The 26,099-nt window shown below is 33.3% G+C and overlaps 1 protein-coding gene across 19 annotated transcripts; it reads left to right on the plus strand.

Annotated features, from left to right (window-relative positions):
* LOC129804088 (transcription factor Sp2-like) lies at positions 1-24,577 on the plus strand. Of its 19 annotated transcripts, none has more exons than XM_055851124.1 (10): positions 1-15; positions 121-405; positions 7,129-7,257; positions 7,647-8,042; positions 8,105-8,360; positions 12,483-12,836; positions 13,098-13,495; positions 18,422-18,604; positions 18,792-19,565; positions 23,417-24,577. In XM_055851124.1, exons 2-10 carry the CDS (start codon positions 346-348, stop codon positions 23,756-23,758), a joined length of 2,892 nt encoding a protein of 963 aa, XP_055707099.1. In that variant the 5' UTR covers positions 1-15; positions 121-345; the 3' UTR covers positions 23,759-24,577. The 19 variants fall into 19 exon arrangements, with proteins under 19 accessions (XP_055707099.1, XP_055707110.1, XP_055707097.1 ...); XM_055851135.1 differs by lacking the exon at positions 18,422-18,604 and having other exon boundaries at positions 23,417-23,566; positions 23,870-24,577; XM_055851122.1 differs by lacking the exon at positions 1-15 and having other exon boundaries at positions 23,417-23,704; positions 23,870-24,577.
* Positions 24,578-26,099: the final 1,522 nt, after the last annotated feature.

A 26,099-nucleotide genomic window follows, 5' to 3' on the forward strand; every position in this document is an offset into this window, starting at 1 on the left:
CAAAATGTGTGACAAGTAGTGTACCAATTTAATCAATTATGCGATTTTTATGACCTTTATATCTTCATGTAGAGTTTTCTACTGAGAATTAACAAAATTTTTATATATCTCTTCTTGCAGACCGATGGAAATGCTGTTTTAGTGTTAAAATATGGAAATATTTGCGGGAAATCTCAACGAGGAGCATTACTGTACGAAAGTGCGCGAAGCATAACGACACCACACGAAGTTCGTTCAACAGCACCAGCAAGCTAAATTCTTGCTTTATTTTATGGTGTAGTGTGAAGTGAAATGACAATGAATGCTCTATAACGCGAAAAAATTGTAAAATAATAGTGAAAAATAATGGAGTCTGTGAGTGTAAAGCAGGAATTGGAGATGGAGGATGCGTCCGATTCCGTGATGGTAAGTGATTTGAGTGTGGGGTGCAAATTGTGTACAAAATTTTCACGTTTTGGTGAAGAAAAGGCCACACTCTTTGTGGGTGTTCCGAATTGCTCATGGGCGGGGGCTCTCCACCATCCAACTAGTTCCGTGGCGCTTGTTCCCGTATTGGAAATTATATTCAGTGGACTACCTCACGTCGAAGCGTGGCTCCTATTATCGCATTTTCACAAAATCCTCCCCTAATAAATACCACTACCCAGTTTTACATTTTTTGGCTCAAGACTTTCTTGCCACATTCCGCAAAATGTATTTTCGTGAGGTAAATGACAGTTCAGACTTTGTCTTTTACCATTATCAAAATTGCTGATGATATTGTAGGGACTTTTTGTAACTACTTAAATATCATGGGCAATTAATTTAGCATTATGTTAAATATTTCGTATTTTTTTTTAATTAAATTAATTTTTTTTCATATTTTTTCAATTATCATTGAAACTATTGTACGCTCTGCTCACACTCATACATTTTATGCTATATCGATATGAGACTGGGTTTATCTCGCTCTCACTTATGAAGGAAATAGCACAAAACATACGAAGCGAAGAGAGTGCTAAAGAAATCGTATGGTTACAATGGATTTTTGTGAGCATTTCAGAGTCATATGACCAACATTCTATAAAATGCTTCAGTAGTCGGTAAGCTCAGTAGGAATAATATTTATTTTTGATTCTCGCTGTTATCTTATGCTGTCTGCACATGACATTTTTGAAATCTGCAATTTTATATTCCATATTTTTTTCATAATAAAAATAGTTTTTTACAGATAGTTCCCAACTTTATGATAAATATGATAAAAGAAAAGTCTCAATCCTAAATGACCTAAATGTTAACATTTTTTAACGCATGAGTGGCAAGAGGGAGATATGGTCAAAAATCTGTACACCACTTCCAGCACTTCCACAATTTTTATAAAATATCTCTTACACTTCCAGCACTTTGAAATGGTTTGAAAAATCGACCAAGACTTTCGGATTTTTTTTAAATTAGCCTTTCAAATATTAAATGAACACGTTTATTTACTAAATGTCCTGCATTAAATTTTAATGCGACTATAGAGGAGACCGGGGCAGAATTAGTCTAGACAGTGAGGAGTTATAGTCGTCCTTAAGGTATCTACACACTAGGAAAAATTTCTTTAAAAAATGCCTTTTTAAAGAAAATTTCTCCTATTCTTGTAGGCAGATACGTCAGATTTTTTTAAAAAGGACAATTTTTGACGAAAATTGCTTCTAGTGTGTAGACACCATTAGAAAGAATATTGGACAAACTACTACTTTTCACAGTAATAAACTCCCGATTTATTGAAATATTTATCAATCTGATTCAAACATATTTTTCACATAATATAGGCTATGTAAAAGTTCATTTGGATACTCAATGGGTCAAGTGGTAGAGTACATGCTTTGTGATGCAAGTGTCCCGGGTTCGAATCTCCTTTAGGTCACCCAGGGTCACCAGGAATTTTTCTGGCGTTAAAAGTGTTCGGAGTTCGGATTACATCCATTGAGCTTCATTGCAATTGATTCCACGAGGCATTGGACTGACAATCTCATCCTGTATAAGAAAAAATAATAAATGTGTGTCTAGAAATCCCCTTTCGGGAAGGCCTCGTTCCTTCATAGAATGTTGTGCCAGCATTATTATTATTATATTATTAAAAGTTCATTTACTAGCGGATCTGCCCCGCTCTCCCCTATTGGAAAAAAAGAAATGAACTTGGTTATAACCGGAAATAACGCATTTCACTTATTACTTTATTAAAAAAAAAAGATGAATTTAGCTATTTTGCAAAATAGACTTTAATACTTAAAAGCCTCCAGACTCCACACACAAAGAAATTTACGTCCATATTGCCATTATTGAATAAATTTTGACAGTTCTTCCTACACAAGCTCAATTTTGTTTTAATATCGCAATTTGAAGTATTATCTCTTGCTTCAAAATGCTCCATTTTGATAAAAAAAAATCCACATAATGTGTGGATGCCATTAGAGACAACAAATTGTCTTAACATTTGTTTAAAGATAGAAGCTGTTAAAAATTGAAAAAAAAACTTCTGCGAATGAGAAGTGATTTCTGGGGAGTATTTAGAGACATATGAAAATCTCCACAATAAAAAAATGAAAATTAAAAAATATGAAAAAAATATCGTTTGAATTGTTCTAATTCTCTTTTAATAATTTTCGTCTTAATCAGTCGCCTAAGCTTAAATAATGAGATAAAATTGCAATTAAGCCCTAAGAGAAATCATTGTGTTAATAGTCTCTAAATTAAAAATAGTTTAGATTTCACAAATTTGTAATTACCTATCTTGTTCGCTTATTCATGCATGAATATAGAATCACTTAATGATTTTAATTAAATACTTTCTCATAAAGATTTTTTTTAATGAGATTCGTTTTCTTAGTAAATTTAAAAGAAATTTATTTTAAAATTTATTGAGAAATATAGGAAAAATTTAGTCATTACGAAGCTTGGGATCGTACGAAGCAAGGGCACTTTCCCGTACTTGCTCTATGATGGAAGCGTCTCGAGTTCCAATCCTCTTTAGGTCACCAGGATTTTTCTGGTGCTAAAGGCGTTTGGATTGCATCCAGTGAGTTTTACTGCAATTGATGCCGCGAGGCATGGGACTGACGACCCCATTCCGTATAAAGGTCTCTACACATTGAGGTAATTTTCGTCAAAAATTGCGTTTTTGAAGGAAATTATCTGCAATGCTGTAAGCAAAAACATCAAAATTCTGTCAAAAATGCGATTTTTGACGAAAATTTCTCCCTATGTGTAGAGGCTTTAAAAAATATAATAATGTACATATGTCCAGGAAGTCCCTTGCGGGAAGGCCTAGTTTCTCTACGTAATGTCGTGCTAGCATTATTTTATTATTAGTATGGTAAGTTTAGACCAATAGACAGATAATGGAAAAGAGGTATTAAGATTTAATATCATTTTAAATATTAGGGATCTCGCAGTTGGCAAGAACGTATTGTGCTTGACTATAATCAAAATAATGATTAGACTACATTTCTATCAGTTTCCCAATTAGTCGTCTCTTGGCTCAAGCCGTAAATCTGTCTAGGGCTTAAGCTCTTTGGCAATAAGATCCCTATCTTGATTCTTCTAATTGTAAGTTAGGGCCCTTTCTGATCTTAGGAGAGGACATTTTCACATGTGTTATAAAGTAATAAAATGCATTGCCTTTACAAAAAAAAATATCCAAGAGCATAGGAGAAGTCTCTACACAGAAAAAAATACTTTGTAAAAATGTTCGTATGTTTGTGAATTCCTATAGGGAACTTACGAAATGCTCGTAAATCGTATAACCCACAAACAAGTTTGTAAAGGTTTGTAGTTTTTTCACAGACATTGTTCGTAACATGATCACTTGACGAGCATTTTTTGTACTTTTACAATCATTTGCTCGTAAATGTTCGTAAATACACAAAAAAATGTTCGTAACATTTTGTCATTTGCTCATAAATGTTTGTAAAGTGTTCGTCAGACAAACCAAAATTTACGAACAAATGACAAAGTTGACGAACATTTTTTTGTGTGTTTACGAACATTTACGAACGTTACGAACAGATGTTTGTAAAAGTACAAAAAGTGCTCGTCAAGTGATGATGTTGGGAACAATCTGTGTGAACAAAAAGTACGAACTTTTACGAACTTGTTTGTGGGTTATACGATTTACGAGCATTTCGTAACTCCCAAATAGGAATTAACAAACATTTACATTTTTACAAGAAATTTTTTTCTGTGTACATTGCTTCTGTGCGGTATTTTAAGGAATTAACACATTTTTCCAATACAGAAACAACATTGTAATATGATTACTTTGTATTCGAATATCTTGATGTTATTGATTAAGACATAGTAAGGTGAGGTACTTTTATACAGGTCAATTTTTCTCACAGATTTTTCTAACCATTTAATCTCATTTTATGTGCCTGTAAGGGAATTCTGTGACAGCATGACAAAATGACAATGTCATATGGCATGTCATGCTACAAATTTAAAACTTTTATGGGGTAAATTTGGAAGAATCAATCAAAGAAATCGCTTCATATCAGTTACTAAAAGCGTCATAGAGCTACTTGGAATGGCTATTCGACGCTCACTTGGCTTAATTTTTGTCCTACCCTCAAATTTATAATAAAAATTTGCTATATGACATTGTCATACTGTTATAGAATTCTCCTTCTGGTCTCAAAATCTTGTAAGACTAGACCCTACATAAAATATTTAGCGTTTCCATAAATGAGACGCTCACTCAGAGCAGAAGTGGACTTTTTTGATAGGGAAATGCATACAAAGAAGACCACTTCTGCTCTGAGCGTCTCAAATATCAATCCTAGTTGATTATCTGAAGCCCTGAATTTTGAAATTTTTCACGCTATAGTCAAGTGTGCTAATCCGGGCGCTTCGCTAACTGGATCGTTTATGAGTAATCCACTTAAAATAATATTTTTATTTTTATTTCCGTAATATAGCCAGTACAGTAACATAATATAAACTATTCAAATTTGAGAAAAAGCAAAAATAATATTTTTATTCATTAAATTAGTGAGTGTAATCGTCTTATTTCAATCTTGTGCTAGCTGGGTTCTTAACTAAAAAATTTTTAGCAGTGATATTTTCGCTAATGACAACTGGTTGATTGAAAACATTTATTGTTTTTTCCTTGTGAAAAAAAAGTATTTTAAATCCAAAGGTTTAATTAAAAGTGAATTAGCGAAAAGGCGACCCAGTTAGTGCATGCTGACTTATTTCAGTATTATCATTGTTTTATAAATTTTCTTTAATATTTTTGATAATTTTTTTATATTATGTTTTTGAATGAAACAGTGAATAATTCTATAGATTTAGAAGAAGTAAGAAAGAATTTCATCGGTCCAAAAACAAGCATTTAAGTAGAACTCTTCGGAACGATCCAGTTACCCCACCTTACTATAAATCACAGAAAATCAAATAAAAGTACATGGAATTGATATTTAGAATAGGAATAATAGCTAATCATGGGTTTAACCATACGATTAATTGTTTATTTTTAGCCTGTGACATATTTTATCTTATAATTAGACAAATTACCATAAAATAGGTAGAGGTAGTAGAATTCAGGAGATTACCAGTTAAAATTTTTACTCTAGATACAAATGGAAGAACGCATACTCTAAATTTAAAATGTTCTGGGTTCGACTCTTAATTAGGTCACCAGAAACTATAAACTTTTCTGTAACTAGGGGAAACTGGGGCACCATCAAACACGGGGTACCACCAATCACTGCGATTTTTTAATCGGATATTCGACTTCAGAGGATAAGACCTATAGGAATTTATAGGCACTATAGGGATGCTTGTCCACTGAAGGAATGGTCGAGATTGTCCAAGTAGTTTAGAAATAAAAATTAGTGTTTGGTGGAACCCCGTGTTTGGTGGTGCCCCAGTTTCCCCTAATGGTGTTCAAATCGCTTAGTGAGTTTCACTGCACTTACTTCCATAAAATCTTATTTCGTGTTCTCATCTCACGAGTATTAACATTTCTGAAATTTTCTTTTGACGATACTGCTTACTAAACAAATGCCAAGATCTGTTGATTGTATCCCCTAATTTACTGAAATTAAACATCCGCTGTATGAGAAGTTGCATTGGAAAGTGTCTGTTTGGCTTAAGAAGTAAGCACTGACTGAAGTGAATGAGGATAGAGTGAGATTAAGTGCGCGTGCCGGAGAGTCAATCTCATCGGTTGTTGTACTGAGAAGATCCAACAAGTGGCTTGGGTTGAGTTTGGTGGCGGCATCCTTTGTGAGGCGTGTCATCAAATGTTGAGTCCAATCCCATATTTAATTGTTCACCTTATGCAGCCCTACTGAAAATTGATAATATAGCTCTTTAGGGAGGCATTGAAGGATAAATTATCTAAAAAGTGTACACAGAGCTTTAGTACAATTAAATGGTATTTGTGGAGGTAGTGAATATTTATGTGGATATTGGTAATATTAGTGTTTGAGGTGTTTGATATAAATCGGGAATGATGCATCAAATTTTGCAGTAAGGCCTTTAGGGCTGAAATTGAATCGTTTGAATTGGGGTGGTTCATTGTGGGTGGATGGGTGTAGGGTGGAAACTTGGATGAGAGAGAGATAGAAACAAAATTGGCGGGCCGAAGCTGTGCCACGTGATTTTCCCCCCTAGTGGGTCGGGTTTAGACGTTGTATTCACCCTCCAAACACACCCTTCACCACTTTGAAGTGGAACAATCTGGCCGGGGGCAGTTTTTTCCCTAATTGCTCACAGAGAGATATGCATACAACGGAAGCTCGCAAATGCTTCTCCTGCTGTTTAATATTGAAAAAAGGGGTGGATCGAGCTTTGTTAATGGGCCAAGAGGAAAAGACATCAGGGTAGACAAGAGGATTTTCTTTTTCCCATTAAGGGTGAATATAAGGGTACATCCTACTTTTCCTGCATATAGAACGCCCTGCAGCATATATTTAAGTATGAAAGGATATGTATTTATTTCTTAGTATGGTATACACAATGTGGTAGATGTTCTACTATATTTTAGATTCGTGTTGAAATCTCTTGAAGAGACATTGATATTTCCTTAAAAAAAAACAAAAAACGCTTTTAAAAACGTAAAATTTAGCAGATAGAAGAACAATATCTTTTTAATTCCAGTGGTACCAAATTGATGAAAAACCTAAAATTGATAAGATTGAGTGTGCTGAGGCTCAAATAACTACTGGCCAAGAAGTGAGAGTCGTCAGTGCTTCAGTTGTGGCGCAACTTCAGGCACAGGGACTGCAGGTCCGTGGCTGAATCAATGTTCTTTCACACAAAAAAAAAACAACACTTTTTTGCGTTTTCTTTAAGAACCTTCTCCCTGTACCAGTAGACAACACATACCCAAGTCTTTCTTTGCTTCCTCATTCTTCTACCCATCAAATAGAACAAAATTGAAACACTTCTTTTAAGCGCATTTACTGAAATTTGCGTTTTGAAAACCATATTATGTTAGTTTATAACGGTATTAGACTTCTTTTGAGACATTTTGTTTTTAAATTTATTTTAAAAAAAATACTTAGTATTTATTTTAAGATGTTGTTTAATATAAATGTAGTTTTTAAAATTAAAGAAAAGCGTTTCTCATTTCTTTTTTTTTGTGTTTAACTATTTGTTTTTAAACTTACCTTTAGGGGAATGATCTGAATGCAGCCATAATGGCGGCATCTCAGCCACAGTCATCTGTACAGACGCAAGCACAAGCTCAAGCTCAAGCCCAAGCCCAAGCCCAAGCTCAAGCTCAAGCTCAAGCGCAGGTTCAGGCACAGGCGGCTCAAGTTGCACAGGTGCAACAGCAAAATCAAGCTCATATGCAGGTGCAAAATCAACCGGGACAACAGCAACAACCACAAGTTATAACGTTGCAGCAGTTGCAGAATTTTATGCCGCAACAGGTTCAAACGATGACAACGGCCGATGGAACATCTACGACTCCGACTTCTGGTGGGCCTATTAAGACTTTTGTAACATCACCACAGGCTCAGCCACAGGTTATCAATCTTCAAGGTTTACCACAACAATTCATACAAGTTAGTTTGCCTTGAAGTGTTTGTTTTTCCAGGATAAAAGACTCAATTTTAATTCAATTTAGGGAAATCAATTGGTGCAGAATCCTTCAAATGGAATGTTCCAAGTTGTTCAGCCTATGCAAACGCTAACTGTTGATGGTCAAGAGGCCCTATTTATTCCAAATATGGCAAATACACAATTCGCCGGAGCTCAGGCAGTTCAAATAAATGGCCAACAGGCTTTTCTTACACCTTCTGGTCAAATCATACGAGCACCAACTAATGTCCTGCCAACGAACATATTGCAAAATATGTCTCAACCAGTTCAACTACCTTCAGGTAAGTTCTTTTCAACAGAATTTACAAAAAAAAATTGTAAAAAAGACATTTCACAAGTTTTCCCATTTTATCACTTAATATAAAATGGTTTATTGTTTTGAGGGTGATTTTTTTTTATAATTACACATTTATACTCCTACTCCTGTACATAAAGGATATTTTATTTACATTTTGTATATAATCCATATTCTCAGCTTTTTAATGGTTAATTTTATCACACAATTTGCAATTTATGTTGCGAATGTTTGTTTTGCTTTCAATGTGAAATTTTCTTGTACATTGTTTTTTACTCTTTCAAATTTATTTATTTTTTGCTAGGTCCTTTATATTTTATTTGTAAAATATTATTCCTTTAACTTAGAAATATTATGCAACCATGATCTTGAAGATTCTCAAACAATTTTTCTTGTTGGCTGGAGTCATTTACAGAAATGATTTTTTTTTGTAAGGAATTTTCTTTTGAGTTTTGAATTTAGGTAAGGCTATTTTTACCATTTTTTGGTGTTCAATTGACCAATGCTTCGGTTACAGTAAACGGAATGTAGTATAACTGAAAGAAAATGAAAGGTCTTCGAATGCCCGAACATAAAAGGTTTATGAAACCAGGGGTGGAATGATAACTTTTCGACACTATCGAATCGATAGTATCGATAAAGCTATATCTGTTAGATTAAGTGAATGTCGACTTTTACGGATTGTTGGGCCATTCATTGCGACATTCTTAAAAAAATGATAATGTTGATAAACATCTATGTTAGTTACAAGAAGTGAAGCTATCGTTTAAATTTTTCAGGATCGACAGTCGATAGTATCGAAAATAAATTATCATGTCACCCCAGCATTTACAGGCGCTATTGTTGCACACGGAGCGGAAAACTTAAAATATATTGCAATTTTATCAACTTTAAATTAAAATATCGTTGCTTAGATCAGCATTTGTTCTAACTTCCCGGATAACACATTAATTACTGATTAGGTATTTAATAAGTTCTTAACTAAACGACTTAATTTTAAGGAGTTGTAGAACATCCAAATACTTAAGGGGTTACATGGGTCTCTCAGGTCAAAAATAGGCCTTTTTCTGATAATAATTTATTGTGTCGAAAATATTTTAGAAATTCCAACTTTTGGGATATGAGAGAGTAACTTTAGAACAAAATTAAAAAAAAAAATTTTTGAAAAATTTTAAAAATTCGACCGTTGGTAGCGGATTTTCGGAACCATTCCTCAAAAAACAGACCTTGCGGTAGGCAGGATTTCTCCCAGTAGGTTCATCTGAAATCAAAAAACCAAATATACTCTGTTAGAGGAATAGTTGGACCCCTGGACGAACGAAGGATTTTTGAAAAACAAAAAAAAAAAACAAAATTTGGATTTTTGGCAAAAGTTTTTGTAAAAAAATATCAATTTTACTCTATTTTTCAACACATTTTGTATTGTAAAAATTGTTCTGATTAAAGGAAGTGCAAATCCTTCGTTCAAACAGTAGATAATACTTCTCAAGACAAGTTTGCAAAATTTCAGAAAGATCGGTTCAGTAAACTCTGAGTAATCTTGACTACCGCATTGTAAAACAGTGTTTTGAGAAAAATACCTCCGAGAGTTTTACTCCGATTGACTTGAAATTTTCAGAAAATATTTTTCAAATGTTATAACTATAAAATAAAAAAAATCAAAAAATTATTTGTTTTGACCTGAGAGACCCATATGACCCCTTAAAAATATATAAAAATATTCTTCCTTAACACTAAGTACTTAATTAAAGCCTTTGTAAAAGTCCTTATTTAAGTAACTAATATTAAGGACATAAAAAGCATTTTCCCTAAGTACTTAGTTAATGACTTTCAAATAGCATTTTTAAGTTGTTACCCTAATGCCTATAAATCATTTTTATATTTATATTCCTTTTTATATTATTTTATTTCTCAAAAAGACACTTTCCATACACTTGTCTTCTTGTAATGATCAATACGACATAACTGCTCCAAACCCTCTTATGTTTGAGCTGGAGCCGGATGAGCTCCTGAAATTCATCTGCAGAAATTCCAGTTGTGTCTGGAACAAGAAAATCATAAAGAGTATGGAATAAGAATAAATATTTAAAATCTAATGAAGGACTCCCGGAAAACGAGTTTATGGGGCAAAAAGGAAGAAATATGAGAGTTTGATACTCTTTGGAGCACAATACCGGATTGTACCCTGCGGGTACTTTAGAGAGAGCATTTATCGGAATTTAGGAATTCGTTGGGTAACTTTTACACTCCCGGATCATAAACTAAAGGGAAGTTTTAACAGAATATTAGGCACTTTTTTGCAATTTACTTTACTGGATAGCAAGTTAAGTTCTATTCTAGTTTTCACCTTTTATCTCCAGATGTCATTACTGTCTCCAAAAAATCCATAATTAAGGACTTAATAAGAACTTACTACTGGACTTCCACTTAAACAAAGTTCTAATTTAAGAGCATGAACTATGCCTTTAGTTATAGCATTGTGCTAATAAACAGCTACCTTATGATAGTCGGATTGCTAGGAAATACTTGATTTAACAAAGCTACTTATTTAGGTGAAAAGTTACGATGACTGCTGATCCAAATGATGATATTTGAAGAATAAAAACTGAGTTTTTGAAAGCTCTTTTCGGGTCTTGCACTAAATTAATTTTCATTTACAAAACAAAAGTTATTGTGCGCTGAGCATTAGAGATAGTTCCGAAGATACAGTGGCGGCCAATAAAATAGAATCACTCCTGAAAACTTGAGTTTTCTAGCTTTTGATAACTTTTTTCTAGTATGTTTAAAAAAATTTAATTTAGAAATGTTAAAGTAATTGCCTTACGTCGAAATAGTACAGTACTGGCCGCAAAAGGTCTGTATTTTGATTCAGAGAATGCGTCAATAGTGATGTTCTGCTGGGACAAAAAATAGAATCACTTTCATTTATAGTCATAAACTGAAATTCATTTCGAGCATTTCAAAAATAACAAAATTTTAGTGTAATATCAGTAATTATTTAGTGTTTTGACAATTAATTTTACAAGTTTGGATAAAGGAAACTATGAGAAAGTAAAGAATAAAGGAAACAATGAGAAATAAAAGTTTTGGAAAAGATTATGTGTTCTCTAGATATTTGAAAATAAATTTAAAAAAAAATAGCGTTTTAATATAAGAACAACTACTGTGTTTCTAGTAGTTTTGGTGCTAGAAACTTTACTAGTTGTAAAAAGTTGTTGTACGTATGAAGACCTTTCGTTTTCTCTCAGCAAGGTTCAATTCGGTTCAGTAGAATTGGAGCTATAATTACTTGAGTGCCAAAAAGTAGCTTAAATGAGCTTGCCTAAATTCAGGGGTAGGGTAAAATGAGGTACAGTAGAGTTCCTCAAATTTGAACATTTGAGGGGTATAGATGACATTTCTCACTCTTCAAATTTGAACAATATTTTCAAAAACGTAACGGAATTCATGTAAAATTCACTTTTCCTAAATTACGGAAGAGAATTTTATCGATTGAATTTGTTGTTAAATAGGTGGAATTTGTTGAGGAAATTAATATAATAGGACAATACTTAGGAAACACAAAAGAAAAATATTGTTAATTCAGACTCCGCATGCAAAATTTCTTTTACACAACCTCATATTTTACATTTTGAATGCAACCGTCGTTCAAATTTGAGGAGTTCAAATTTGAGGAACTCGATTGTAATTTGGAGCCATTTGCAATTTGGGATACATGAGATTTTCTCACTGTTACAGATGAGTAAAGAGAAAGCAAAGACCGCAAAATGGAAGAAAAAGATGTTTAAGAAGAAAAGAAACAGGTTTCTTCCTTTTAAATCTCTAAAACAGTGAGAAAATCTCAAATGTCCCAAATTGTAAATGGTTCCAAATTACCCCATTTTACCCTATTGCCAAATTATTTTGCAAGAAAACATTTTTTTGGGAATTTTTGAAAGCCAACAAATGATAAAAAAAATGAGATGAGAATCCGAAGAAAACAGCTCTAAATTTGTGTTGCATATTTAACGAAAAAGAAAAACTAATGTACAAGAGACATTATTCCACATTTTGGTATGATTGTGATGCTACTCTTTTTTCGCCCGCTCTGGGATTTATTTTCATGCAGCTGGTGGACAAGCTACACTAACAATTCCGGGAACAAATATAACAATACCATTAGGAAATCCTACAGGAGCAAATGCAACAGGTACAAATCAGCAGCAGCAGCAGCAGCAACAACAGCCACAATTGGGTGCACAACAGCCGCAGCAGCAACAGCAGGCACAGCAGCAAAATCAGAATCAACAGGCACAGGCACAGCAGCAACAGACGAGGCAACAACAGCAAACTCAGGCACAACAGCCTACTACAACACCGCAGACGCAGCAGCAGCAACAGCAACAACAAACAATTATTACAATTCCAGGCACTAACATTCAAATTCCTACGTCTGCTGCTACAGCTGGTGGGCTGATGTCAGGTATGGGATTGAATGATGAGGATGCAGTGTGATTATGAATGAGATCATTTGTTGTCATATGCATCGTGTCTATTCACTAATTCAAATCATATGGGAATTTTTTGAAAATGGTGGCTTTGGGGATCATTGCATGACGCGACTTTACAACTATAAGGTCTCTAAAATATTGATTTTTAAGCAGAAAAAAAGGAAACCAAAAAAATAACTCGAATACCGGAAGAAGCAGAATTGAACTCGATGTACCATACTTTTGCTTTTCAGGCCAAAATGTTCAAGTACGTCCAGCTGGTGGTCTACCACAAGTCGTCCAATTTCCCACCATGACACAAACTATTCCTGTCCAAGTGCCAATCTCCACTGCAAATGGCCAGACTGTGTACCAGACAGTACATGTTCCTGTTCAATCTTTTGTCACATCTATGCCAGGACTAGTGCAGCCGCAGATGCAGATAATTCCACAGTTGACACAAGTGGCCAATATCATAACGCCAAGTGGGCAAATTCAGCAAATTCAGCTGGCACCGATGAATCCTTTGGCGGCTCTGCAGACCACCCAAGGAAACGCACCACCGCAAAATGTCATTGTTCAGCAAGCGGCACCTAACCTAGCGACTGTATCGAATTCCCAGGTACCAACTGTGCCTACGTCAGGAGTTCAGGTGAGATTTTATTACAAATTACATTTTTCTCAAGACTTTTCTTCACCTTGTAAATATTCGAAGTTTTTCGAGAAAATCAGGATGTCTTGATATCTTCGACTCAAATATTGGAATTTAGAAACTTATTGCAGTTGATCGGTTAGCTGACATAACGTAGTAGGCCAACCAGTAAAGTGTTGGTCGGTTACTATTCAGAAGACATTTTTGCTTTTATGTTTGAAAGAAGTAAAAGTGTCTCGAATTAAAGAAAAACGGTGTGTTGTCCGAGATAACTGATATAGTCCATGATGAAAAGCAACAATTTCTCTAAAAACTAGTAACCAGTTTAGTTTTCTTTTTAAGCTTAAGAACACCGGTGTCCCATAAAGAAAATATTTTTTCCTGACTAAAGTTTTTTTTCTTATGTTTGAACGTAATTGCAAAGTATAAGATTGAAGGAATCTAGGATATTTTTTGCAAGTCTCCAGCTCAAAATTGGTGAATTATTAAATTCTCAAATTCGTAATTGATTTTATTTATTTTTTTTTACTTCCCATTTTTTTTAAGCAAAACCCTTTTGGCAATAAAAACTACAATACTCATACCTAATATTTTTCATTAAAGTGAAAATTATCATTCATTGGTATTGTGAGAAAAATTACTTAAATTTTTGGGCCATTTTTGTTCTTATCGCTCATAGAGGTAAAAAAATACACCGAATCAGACTCTGTTGGATTTTCTAAAGCTAGATATAAAACCTTTTACTGATTTTGTTTGTTAGTTTCATTTTTATTGCTGATTTTCGGTCCGCGAAAACTGTCTCGTCGTTAAAGGGTTAAGAAAGAAAATTGATAAACTCACCAAACTAACGGAAAATTAAATAAATAAAATACCTGATTATTTTATTTAAAAAGGAGAATTTAGATCAATTTAGACTAAAGAAAAATGTGCTAAGGAATCCTGTTTTATAGATACGTTTCTGGAAACTTATAAATTTTTGCTTTAGCGAGTGTGATTTTCATGGAGCGCAAACTTGAGTGGACCAACAAAGTAAAAAAACATTTCGATAATAACACTCTTTACTCTGTAACTTTTGTCGTGACTTAAAAAAACCCTCTGCAGAAATCCTGCGAACTAAAAACAGCTATAGAAAATTACAGATTTAAAAAACCATTTAACAAAATATTTCTAGGACTAATACTGAGTTGGAATTTTAAACAAAAAGCAATTTTAGGGTTTCTGAACATAAGACAACATTCCAGAATTGCTCGAATTCTGAGTCCATCCACATATTGACTATCCCTAGAATTGTTCTGGGCAGGCAATTCTCGTGCTTCTTTCCCATCTCTTTATGAAAATGTTGAGAATTTGGGCAGAACGGGGTGAAAAATAGAAAAAATGGTTATTTATTTTTTATAGGCTCCCAGTGAGAAATTCTTTGTCTGAATATTATTATTCAATTTTTTCTTCTCTTCAATTTAACCAAACATCGTTTTGCTTCAAGTTTTTTTAAGACTTTTTCCAAGAAACAGAATAAAATATCGGTTTTTGAGTTGTAATAATTTAACAGGGTTTCTGCGATATATCTAAGGTTAAAAAATATTTTATTATAAAGTTTTTTTTACATTCTCTTAAACATTTTTTTAAAATTTATTTTACTACTATAACAAGAATTAGCAACAAAGTTTCTGAAATGTACACTTTTATGTATATTTTAATGTTGTTTTGGAAAGATGATTACAAAGTCCTGCATTGATTTTGCAACGCAGTAAATGAGACGAATAGTGAAAGTTTTTTTTTAGCAACATTTTATTACAATGTCCTGAAAACACGCACAGCTCAATCATAAAATGATCATGATTGCGCTTAAAATACGCACAGCTGAATGACAAAACGGTCAAGATTGCGCTTAAAAACACGTACAGCTCAATCATAATTTATCAGTCATTTAAGACATTTAATTGTCTTACTTTTTTATCTTAAAAAGACTTGGGGCAAATTGAGCACTTTTGAATGTGGGGCAGCTTTGAAATTGGAATTTTTCGCCTATTTTGAAATAAAATTGAGCCTTATCATCATATAATTTAGCTGCACAAAGAGACTGAGAAGCTAAATTACATTGTGATATGGCTTAGTTCCATTAAGCATGGGAGAGAATCCCAATTTCAAAGCTGCCCCCCACATTAGAAGGTGCCCCACTTCCCCTTAATGTGCTGGATAGATCTACGACTTAAACCGAGATACGGCTTAACGTAATTGTAATTAAAATAATGATTTGATTAGTCTACATTCCCATCAGTTTCCCACTGAGCCGTCTCTTGCTTATCCCTTTAAGGACAATTGCGTCACCAGTGACTCATAGAGAAAATAATTTTTTCTGACCACCTAAAGTTATTTCTTTCTAATATTTGTGCGTAATCATAAAGTTGGAAGGTTATAGTAATCTAGATTTTTTTGCAAATCCCCAGGTATTTGCTTATAGTAAATATTCAAGCTCAAAGGTGACGAAATTTCAAATGACGGCGCTGATAAATGATTTTTATTGTTTTTTACATTTTCAATTTCTTAAACAAAAATGTCTTGGTACTAGAAACTACAATAACTATACATGGTATTTTTCATATGAATGAAAATTTTTATTAATTGATATTGCCAGAAAATTGATTTAAATTTTTAGGCTATTTTTGTCCCTATCGCCCATAAGTTCAGAAAATACACCGAATCAGATTCTCTTGGATTTTCCAAAGTTTCCATTTCATAAGTTTTGTTTATCGGTTTTATTTTTATTGTCGATTTTCGGCCCGTAAAAAGTTTCTCGTCCTTAAAGGGTTAAGCTGTACAAGTCTGTCTAAAGCGGTCTTCAGACTAGAGGTTTAGCCCAGTTTCCGAAGATCTCAAAATCCTAAATAGCAACCAATTTTATTGCTTTTTTAGAACATAATAGGTCATTTGTTCTTAATAATCCAATTCTAAGGTTTTTTTTTCAAAAAATCTTGATTTTTGATAAATTAGAGCAGTTAAGCCATATGGCTAAGTCTCTGGTTTGAAGCCCGTATAAGGGGTCTAACTAAAGCATTAGATAAGCCTTGTTAAACGTTTTTGTGTTGGATTTCTTAAGATCCTGGACTACACTCTGGTCTTTCGAGGTCTCTCTATCTTTCTGTGTAAAAAAAAATTAAAAAGAAAGATGAAGTAATAAAAGTGCAAAGGAAGATGATAGTGAGAAGTCGGGTATCTCTGAATTGGAGCATCTTTAAAATAGAACTATTTTCTCCAATTTTTAAATGGAACTTTGTCTTGTCGTATTGCAATGACGCTTCATAATTGGTTTGTGAATCTAAAAATTAATCACGGTTAGGTTCCATTTTATAAAAAAATGAGATAAAAAACTTATTTCAAAGATTCCCTAATTCAATGTGCCCCACTTCCGTCTAGTGCTTTTCTTTCAAATAGAGGACAGAATCACGATCATCGTTAAACACTTACACACCTCAACATTTTTTTTTGCAGTAAAAGTTAAAGCTTTACGTTTTTATTTTCTTATTTTTTTTTTAAGTTAAACATCTCGTATTTAAGGACATTTAACATAATCTGTGTTGTTTATCTATTTTTTTTTGTAAAGTTCCCATTTAAAATTCGGAATTTTAATGTTTTGGCATCAATTAATGTTTATTAGTGTATATATTTGAACTAAATGGTGACGAATGATTGTACTTCTAAGTAACAGACAGTCCGTAAATACGGTTGCATATAATCACCGAAGTCCTAAGTTGGAAATGCAATATTTTTAATTCATATTGATATTTTTTGTTACTTCCTTTTCGGGAGGCTTGTGTGGAACCTTGAAGACTAGTTTAACATCTTTATCTTCTTTAAATCACTTCCTAAAATATTGAAAAATTAATAAAAATATGGTCATTGCTTTGGATAGTATTCCGGTCACTTTGTGTGAAATACCGGCCACTTTTTTTCAGACCACCTTTTGTGACGCAACGGATAGAAAATTTCAAAACGTCAAACGGAACGAGTTTAATATTTAGTTTAATACGTTTATATGGCCCACAAGCCCAGAGATCTTCCGTGTTATTTGTCTTTAAGACCTGAAGAGTAGTATCTCAAATTTACGCGCAGATTCCCGTGGCAATTTTCCCTTCCTGAACTCTTCCAAGGCCTTTTCCACATCATCATTTTCATAAAAGCGCTGATTTTTTTCTTTGGACATTGTAGAACTCGAATTTGAAAAAAAAAACATAAAATTAATAAGGAATTTAGGAAAGCAAAAGATGTTGCCGGAGTAGGCAACACTCCCTCATCCCCCTCATCGGAGAGACGCTCACAAAGTAAATAAAGATCGAAATTTAAAGATCGATTCACTATTAACATAAACAGAAACAATCTTTAATGAAAACTAATCAATTTTCATGAAAACACTTAAGGAAAACCTTTTGCACTTCACCACAAATCGTAAGACTACTAGAAACAACACAATCGACCCGTGACATTTTTTGTAATGCCCTAGACACACTTTCGACTTAAGCCGAGAGACGACTTAGTGGAAAATGATAGAAATATAGTTTGAGCATTATTTCTAATATAATTACGCTAAGCCGTCTCTCGGTTAATCCTCAGGTCTGTCAAGGCCCTAAGACTCATTCCACACTGAGTTTTTACAATGCAATTTTAATTCATATTATAACTAAAATTTAACGGTCTTTGCGTTAATACATCCTAAAATGAATAAATATTTAAAAGCAAAATGAATTAATTGACTATTCGAAGATTACATACATAATTTTAATTAATTTATTTGCATGGCCGAAATTACACTCAAAGTGGCCGAAATTAGAAGCTAGCCGAAATTTGGCACACTTCCCCTAGTATTAAAAATTTAATGTTTTCATAAAATAGAAACGAATCAATTTCATTTTCTAAAAAAAAATGTTCCAGAGTGTCAGTGGCCAGGATGCTCAATTGGGTCAACAGCAAATTACTATTACTAATCCACAAGGACAACAGCAACAGATTACGGTAATACCTGCACAGCCTATTCAGCAGGTGCGTCAGAATGGTGGAATAATTCAACTGCCTAATTATCCTGTGCAGCATATTCCTGGCATTGGAAATGTTCAGGTATATTAGCCTGTTGATTTTCCAATATAACCAATCTCTGATGGGCCTTGTTTATACCAAATGGATAATCATCAATTAATTTTGGGTTTTTTTTCTTTTCGTGGGGATAATCTTTTTTTAAATCTTGGCCTGAAAAACGTTCTAGTATTTGATAAAATGTTATCTGACGGGAATTGCTCATTTTCAGGTGATCCCAGCCAGTGCTCTCAACAATGGCAATGCTAATGTATTAGCTCCTATGCAGACTACCCCAATATCGACATCACATCCGCAAACCTTTGCCTTAGCGCCTCAGCTGAAGTTGGATCAGCCCCTGAAGCTGGATCAGCAGCCGCAGCAGTTGAAATTGGAGCAGCAGAATACCAGCGGGAGTGGGGCCACGGGTGCGGGTGGGAGTGGGGGAGGTGATGTGAAGTGGTTGATATCGAGTGCCCCGGTGACGACGCATTCGGCGGGGGGTATAGCGCCAGCGGCGCAACAGTTGGCAGAAATACAGCAAAGTCCGGGAAACGCGGGCACGTTGGTATCGGCGACGGCGGGCGCACCGGGTACCACGGGCCACAGCAGCGCCCCCGTAAACGTCAACATCAAGGTGATGGAGGGATCAGAGGTGCCCAAGCCCCGGGTACGTCGGGTGGCATGTACATGCCCCAATTGTACCGAAGGTGAACGCCATACGGATCGGAAGAAGCAGCACATCTGTCACATACCTGGCTGCAATAAAGTGTACGGCAAAACGTCGCACCTGAGGGCCCATCTGCGATGGCATACAGGTGAACGACCTTTTGTCTGTTCATGGCTGCACTGCAGCAAAAGATTTACGCGGTCAGATGAATTGCAACGCCACAGACGAACACACACTGGCGAAAAGAGATTTGAGTGCACTGAATGCAATAAGAAGTTCATGAGGAGCGATCATCTGTCCAAGCACATCAGAACTCATATGAAGGCGCGACACAGTGTAAGTACCAAATTGGAAGTCCTTTTTTTTAAATTATTTGCTAAAATGTGTCTTTACAATTTCCTGAAAAATCCGATCGTCCGCCGCCGTCTTACCATTCATTGGTGACTAGCCTTCAAAAAACCAAATGGCGGAAATGCTTTTTCTCAGGCTGTTATAATCTTTTGACGTATTTAAAAATCGTTATCGTTACTGGAAGAAATCCGAAAAAGTTAAAATAACATTCCGGAAATGTTAATTTTACCCTGCAGTATTGATCCGAAATCGGTGTAAATATTACCCTTTTTAGGTGTATTAGGAGTTAAAGTTACCCTTTTTCATGTTAATTTTACCCTTAAAATGGTGTAAAATTAACATTAAAAAATGTTGATATATTTTTACACCTAAAAAGTGGTAAAATTATGAGGAAAAAAAGTTAATCGCACCCTCTTTTTTTCTCAATGTATTAAAGGGTTATCACTGAGATATATGGTCCATAAGAAGACTTTTCTTAAATCTCATCTTAATCCTCAGAAATCGGACTCAAACTTATCCAAAGTGTTTATGTCAACATTTTGATCATGAAAAAAAAATCCTGTATGCTTCCGAATTTTACAACAAAAGTTTGCCATATGACATTGTCGTACTGTTACAGAATGCAGCTTAATTTTTTCAGTTTAACCCTCTAACGGTGTTTTCTTTAATATGCGAAAAAAAGTTCTAAAACAATGTTTTCTAGGATAATTAGGATAATTATGATCCAATAAAGTCGAAAAAACCATCCATTCTTCATTATTTCTTTTAGTTTAGGCATAGGTGAGAAAATATAAATTTTTTTGAAACTCTTTTCGCTTCTAAAATTCACATTTTTAGTTTTTTAAAACTTTTTAAATAAAATATACAAAGTAGAATGACATATCTTTCAGAAAAAAATAAATTTATTTTAGTCAGATAACTTTAAATCGGTATTTTTATGGAAATTGGAAATGAGTTTTTTTGCACAAACATTTTTTGTTGCTTTTTCTCTGACTGGTCACACAAAACTGGGAATAGCAACAAAACGAAGAGTCAAAATGAGTTCAAACTTTCAAGAGATACAGTAGACTCTCACTCAATCGGCTCTTTTTCAATCGGGCGACAAATTTTGTTGACAATTTTCACGTTTAATTATGAAGCTAATTCGCTCAAATTCGCTGTAGTTCTTCCTAATTTATCGTGATTCTTTACAATTGAGCGCTTTTTGTGGAATTTACAAAGGCTTTGACGCTCAATTCTATCGCTAAACCGGATGACATTTCGCCCCATATTCCCGATTGAGAGAGAGTCTACTGTATTTATAAGACTATTACCGAGGACACTATAGGACTTTTAAATAAATAAAACCTTTATCCACTTAATCTAACAGATATGGAATTATCGATACTATCGATTCGATAGTGTCGAAAAGTTATCATTCCGCCCTTGATCACCTCCGTATTTCACCAACCCGGGAGTCAAAGATAATCTTAAAATAGCTGTAATAGTTATAATTTTCATAAATGATTGATCAAACAATAATGGTAAAAATGTAAAATCTTGCGAAGCGCCACAATTCTTCGGAACATTGCTACAATAATGGTCGCAACATTTGTTTGCCTCGAGGTCGACGCACAATGGGGCAGAATACCCAAAAACCTGGCAAAAAATATTTTATGGCATTTTTACATTCTGAATGACTCTAGAATGATTTATTTTTTATCTTAGTATTAGAAAAAAAAATTATTTTGTAGTATGAAGACCTTCGAATTTTGTTTTGTAAAAACCTTTCTTTTGCAGTTTTATGATCTTTTCTAACCTTAGTTCTTTTTTTCAAGGAGAATATACTAGTTAAAGTGGTAAATCCGATCACGTTATCCTTTTCGAGGTATTAATGATAAATCAAGGATTTTAGAGAAAAAAATCGAACATTACCGGGTAAATGATGAGATAGGGATATTATTTATTCTAAAAAAAAAATGGACCTTAAGTTTTCCTCTAAAAATTGTCTTTTGGCATTAAAACCACACAAACACCGTTATTTGTGATAAATCAAGTTTTATATAACAGCTCCACACTCGTAAAACAGAAGGAAAACACTCTTTTTAACAATTTTATTTTATTAAGATAATATTATTCAGTCGTATATATTACTTTTTTATAATTTCATAGTACCTATGGAATTGAATTCTTAAAATGTTATAATTATAAGCAACTTAAATTTAATTGCTTTTGTAAATTCATTGAAGAGTATATAGCTTAAAATATCTCTATAACCCAATCTGAAAAATATTTTTTTTGTTTATTATGTATTTTATTTATAAGAGGAAGCTGCAAACATTGTGATTTTCTATTAGTTTTAAGTCTCTTAAGAATGAGACCTAAATGTTTAAATGGATACTGAAGAAGTGCTTATAAAAGAAGAACGTAAATTTATTTATGTAAATTAAGTTAAAAAAAAACATTGAGCACTTTGGACTGTCTTGATGGTTTTGATACTTTGCCATAACACAAAACTTAAGCGAAACACATCAATTATTGCTACTTTATAAATTTATAATCGATTAGGACCTATGTATGTATACAGGTTAGAAATTTCAAGACCTTTCCAAAAAATTAAAATTTTACCATATCGGTTGAGAAATAGGCGCTCCAGAGTGATTAAACTTTAACATTGTATGATTCAAGATGGCGATTTTTTCAGTCACAGGTGTCTAAAGCTGGCTATAAATTAGACATAATTTATTGAAATATTTCTTTTCAATGTCAAATATTGACAAGGATTGCCTCCACATTGCAAAGATTTATTGACATAAATGTTTCAATATTGAAGAAAATTGTCCAATGTGTAGGCAAGTATTGAAATATTTGTTGCAATATGGAACATTTTATTCAATATTTTATTTCATTATTTTGAATGGCTACAAACTAGGCCAAATTATGCCAATAAAAAATTTCAAAGTCACATTGAAATAAAATTTCAAAGAAATTCTAAATATCAAATTGATTTGATATTTCCTTCAATATTTCTTAATGGTCAGGAATCTTCGTTCTTCAGAACATCAAAGAACTGCTGGATTTTCCTTGTTCATGAATGAAAACACATCCAAAATCAAAATCCAAGTCAAGACACATCTCTCCTGCTTCCTCCAGAAAATCCCAGATTCTTGAAATTTGGTTATATATTTTGTTCAATCTCCTCAAGAACCCAACTTGGTCAGCACTAATCACCTGCTTCCTCCAGGAAATCCCAGATCTTCTGGGATTTTCTTGTTCATTATGCCCAAAGCACTTCAGATACATGCTATGGTTAGAGGATTCCTGGAGCTTCCTCCAGGAAATCCCAGATCTTCTGGGATTTTCTTACTCATTATGCCCAAAATTATCATTACTCATTATGCCCAAGTGCTTTTTGCCAGGTTTTTGGGTATTCTGCCCCACTGTCATCATTCGAATTTGAGAGATTCAGATTTGAGAGACTCTACTGTATCACTTACAGGAAGTGCAGATATCGCTTAAAGTTTTCAGAATCGACAGTCGATACTATTGAAAATAAGTTATCATCCCTGGATATTTTGGTACACAAAATTTGGATTTATTTTACGAATTTGACTCAAAACTGCTTCATAACATTCCTAACTTCGATTCCAAATGGAATTGGAATGTATTTTATTTTTGGTTTACGCTAAAAATCTCATCTTCAATAAGCTAATATTGGTTTATCTCTGGCTTTTTAATAAAATTATGAAATAATTTCTGTATTATTTTTTAATTTTATAATATTATTTTAATTATTTCCATTTCATTTTTATTTTATTTATTTTTCCTTTATTTATTTTCATATTTATAATTTAAAGATGGGTCTCTTCGATGAATCAGATGAAGTGAAATCATTCAATGGGATTAAGGAGAATTCCCCGACGATGCAGGATATGTATGACGAAGAAAATCAGGGAGTCAAAATGATTGAGACGAAACAGGAGAGTGGAGAGCAGGAAAAGAGTGAGGTAATCATGACATTGATGATACCAAGACAAGAGGAGGCACCTGCTGAAGATAATGGGGAAATGATTTGGGATTCAGCTCCTGTTCATACATCTTCTCCCCTTGCACCGAGTGCAACTCAAGTCTTTGAAGTAAAAGAGGTCTTTTATTTTTTGCTTTTTTTATTTCTTTTTTACTTTAATTTTTTTTATTGATTGTTCCTTTTTTACCTCACACGAAATTGATCATACATTCAGCTTAGAAAAATTTTCAGATGTTAAAATAGAAGGTAATTACATGGCGATGCTGTTTTTCTCTAATTCCAGGAGACGGCTGCATTAACACAATCGGCCTCTTCAGATAGCAACGACAGTTCAGACGAGAAGATGATGATTTTGGGTACGGAAGATGGAATAGAAATTGGAGAAAATAGTAACTAGCATTCAGATAGCCTGCATCAAATGCATTTCACATCCTTCGCGGGTCGATTGTCATTTGGGCAGTTTTAAAACAAAATATTGATGAAAATTCGAAAAATTTTAAAAAATCGCGACAGTAAGTTTATTATTTCTTTAATAAATTGGTTGTTTTTAAGCCTTTAAGGACAAAGGTGTCAAAAATTCTGGGACACAGTCAGGATTTTAAAATGTACATACATTTTTATTATTTAAATTAAACTAATTGGAATTTAATTCAAAATGTGTATAATAAAAAAACGCCATAAAAATTGATTATGTTTAAATTTTTCTTGGATTTATTGCTGAAGCACGAAGTATTAGGCGTATAATGTTACAGAAAATATTTATTTGTTAAGATGTATATAGATTTAAGAACCAAAAGGATCAAAATGGCTAGAAAAATTTCATTACTAATTGCACTTTTAAGGTGTTTAGATTAAGAATTTTAGTGGTTAAAAATTTCACGGAAAATATGTAGTAAAATTGAAAAATGAATCTCAAAATGTATTTGAATATTAGTGGTTTCGCGTAATTGAAATATTTCTAATTAAATACAATTGATAATAAAAAATGAAATTTGTGTTTTACTTTATGGCCTCTACACATTGAGAGCAATTTTTGTTAAAAATTACTTTTTTGAAGGAAATTCCCTGCAGCGTTGTAGGGGGAAACGTCAAATTTCTGTCAAAAACGCAATTTTTGACGAAAATTGCTCCAAATGTGTAGACGCCTTTAAACAAAACAATTTGATATTTCTGAAGGTCTCTATATATTGGGAGCAATTTTCGTCAAAAATCGCTTTTTTGAAGGAAATTGTTTGCACTGCTGTACGTAGAAACGTCAAAATTTTGTCGGAAATGGAATGAGTAGAGGCCTTAAGGCAAGTAAACAGATTTTGAAGTTTTGTTTTCAAATTCTGAATATCAAATTTTGCTTCAAATTTTGGTGCAAATTATTTTAGATCAGTCTTTGTCAAATTGAAGGAATTGCATGATAAGGTAAAGTATCCTCAAGTCGACCGCCTCTCGACTCGACGACCCTGGGTTTCTTAAGTCGACCGGTGAAAATATTTATTCAATTTATTTATTTTTGCAATAATATTTAGCTAATGGTTTAACATCATTGAGTCAATTATTTCATAAATAATATGAATCAATTGAAATTTTGTAAAAATTGACCATTAAAGACTGAAAAAATAATAAAAATGCGAAGCATGAAAGTAATTTCTTAAATAAAAATTCGGAATTTTCCAGTAAATTATGGCATGCTTCTTGATTCTTAATATCCTTGACTTTTTTTCTTAAGGAATTATAATATTACCCTTAAATATTACTAGAAAATTTAAATTTTTAGTTTAATCGCAAGTCAAAGACTTTATCTATATTACTGTGCATCAATTTTAGTTCTATGATTAAGTTAAATATTAATTTTGAGTCTTAAAATTGAAGGTGTATTTCAAATGATGTTCCACAATTAGACCGGTCGACGAATCACAGTAATTGAAGCTTTTTTAACTGAAATATTGTTCTATTTTGCAACAAATCCTAAAAGTGTGATTTCCTATTTTATTTTAATGAATTCTTAATTTTAAGTGTTATTCGTGAAGTATACAAAAAGCCTACGTTAAATTAATTACTTTATAGTTTTGTGGTTTATTTAATTTTAAGAAGAAATGGGTGGTCGAGTAGAGTAGAGGAACCCCAGGCGGTCGAGTAGAGGCACTCTGATATCAAAGTGGTCGAATGGAGGAACACTTCGCATTTTTGCAACATTTTAATTTTTTTTTTATAATTTTAAATTACATATATTATGGCTAAATGAAGTTCAGAATTAAATAGATAAAGATCTATTCCACAGTTTTAGGTAAAAACCCTATCAAAAAATACAAATTATTATTTGTTGTGTTTTTTTTTAATAAATTGAAATTGAAATTTTCTTTAAAAATGCATTTTTTATGAAATTACTCCTAGTGTGTAGAGGCCATTATGGCCGCTACACACTATGAAAAATTTCTTTAAAAAATGCCTTTTTTAAAGAAAATTTCCCCTATACTAGGCAGAAACGTCAGAATTTTAAAAACAGGCATTTTTTGACGAAA

Source organism: Phlebotomus papatasi, chromosome 2 (assembly GCF_024763615.1).
Source record: "Phlebotomus papatasi isolate M1 chromosome 2, Ppap_2.1, whole genome shotgun sequence".
In the NCBI taxonomy this organism is placed as follows: Eukaryota; Metazoa; Arthropoda; class Insecta; order Diptera; family Psychodidae; genus Phlebotomus; species Phlebotomus papatasi.

What these genes read in the sequence shown, in the direction of transcription:
- LOC129804088 (XM_055851122.1), top strand. Translation starts at nt 346, where the DNA reads ATGGAGTCTGTGAGTGTAAAGCAGGAATTGGAGATGGAGGATGCGTCC. An exon ending in TACCACAACAATTCATACAA is followed by an intron (nt 8,043 to 8,104) that starts GTTAGTTTGCCT and finishes AATTCAATTTAG; the next exon opens with GGAAATCAATTGGTGCAGAA. An exon ending in AGCTGGTGGGCTGATGTCAG is followed by an intron (nt 12,837 to 13,097) that starts GTATGGGATTGA and finishes TTTGCTTTTCAG; the next exon opens with GCCAAAATGTTCAAGTACGT.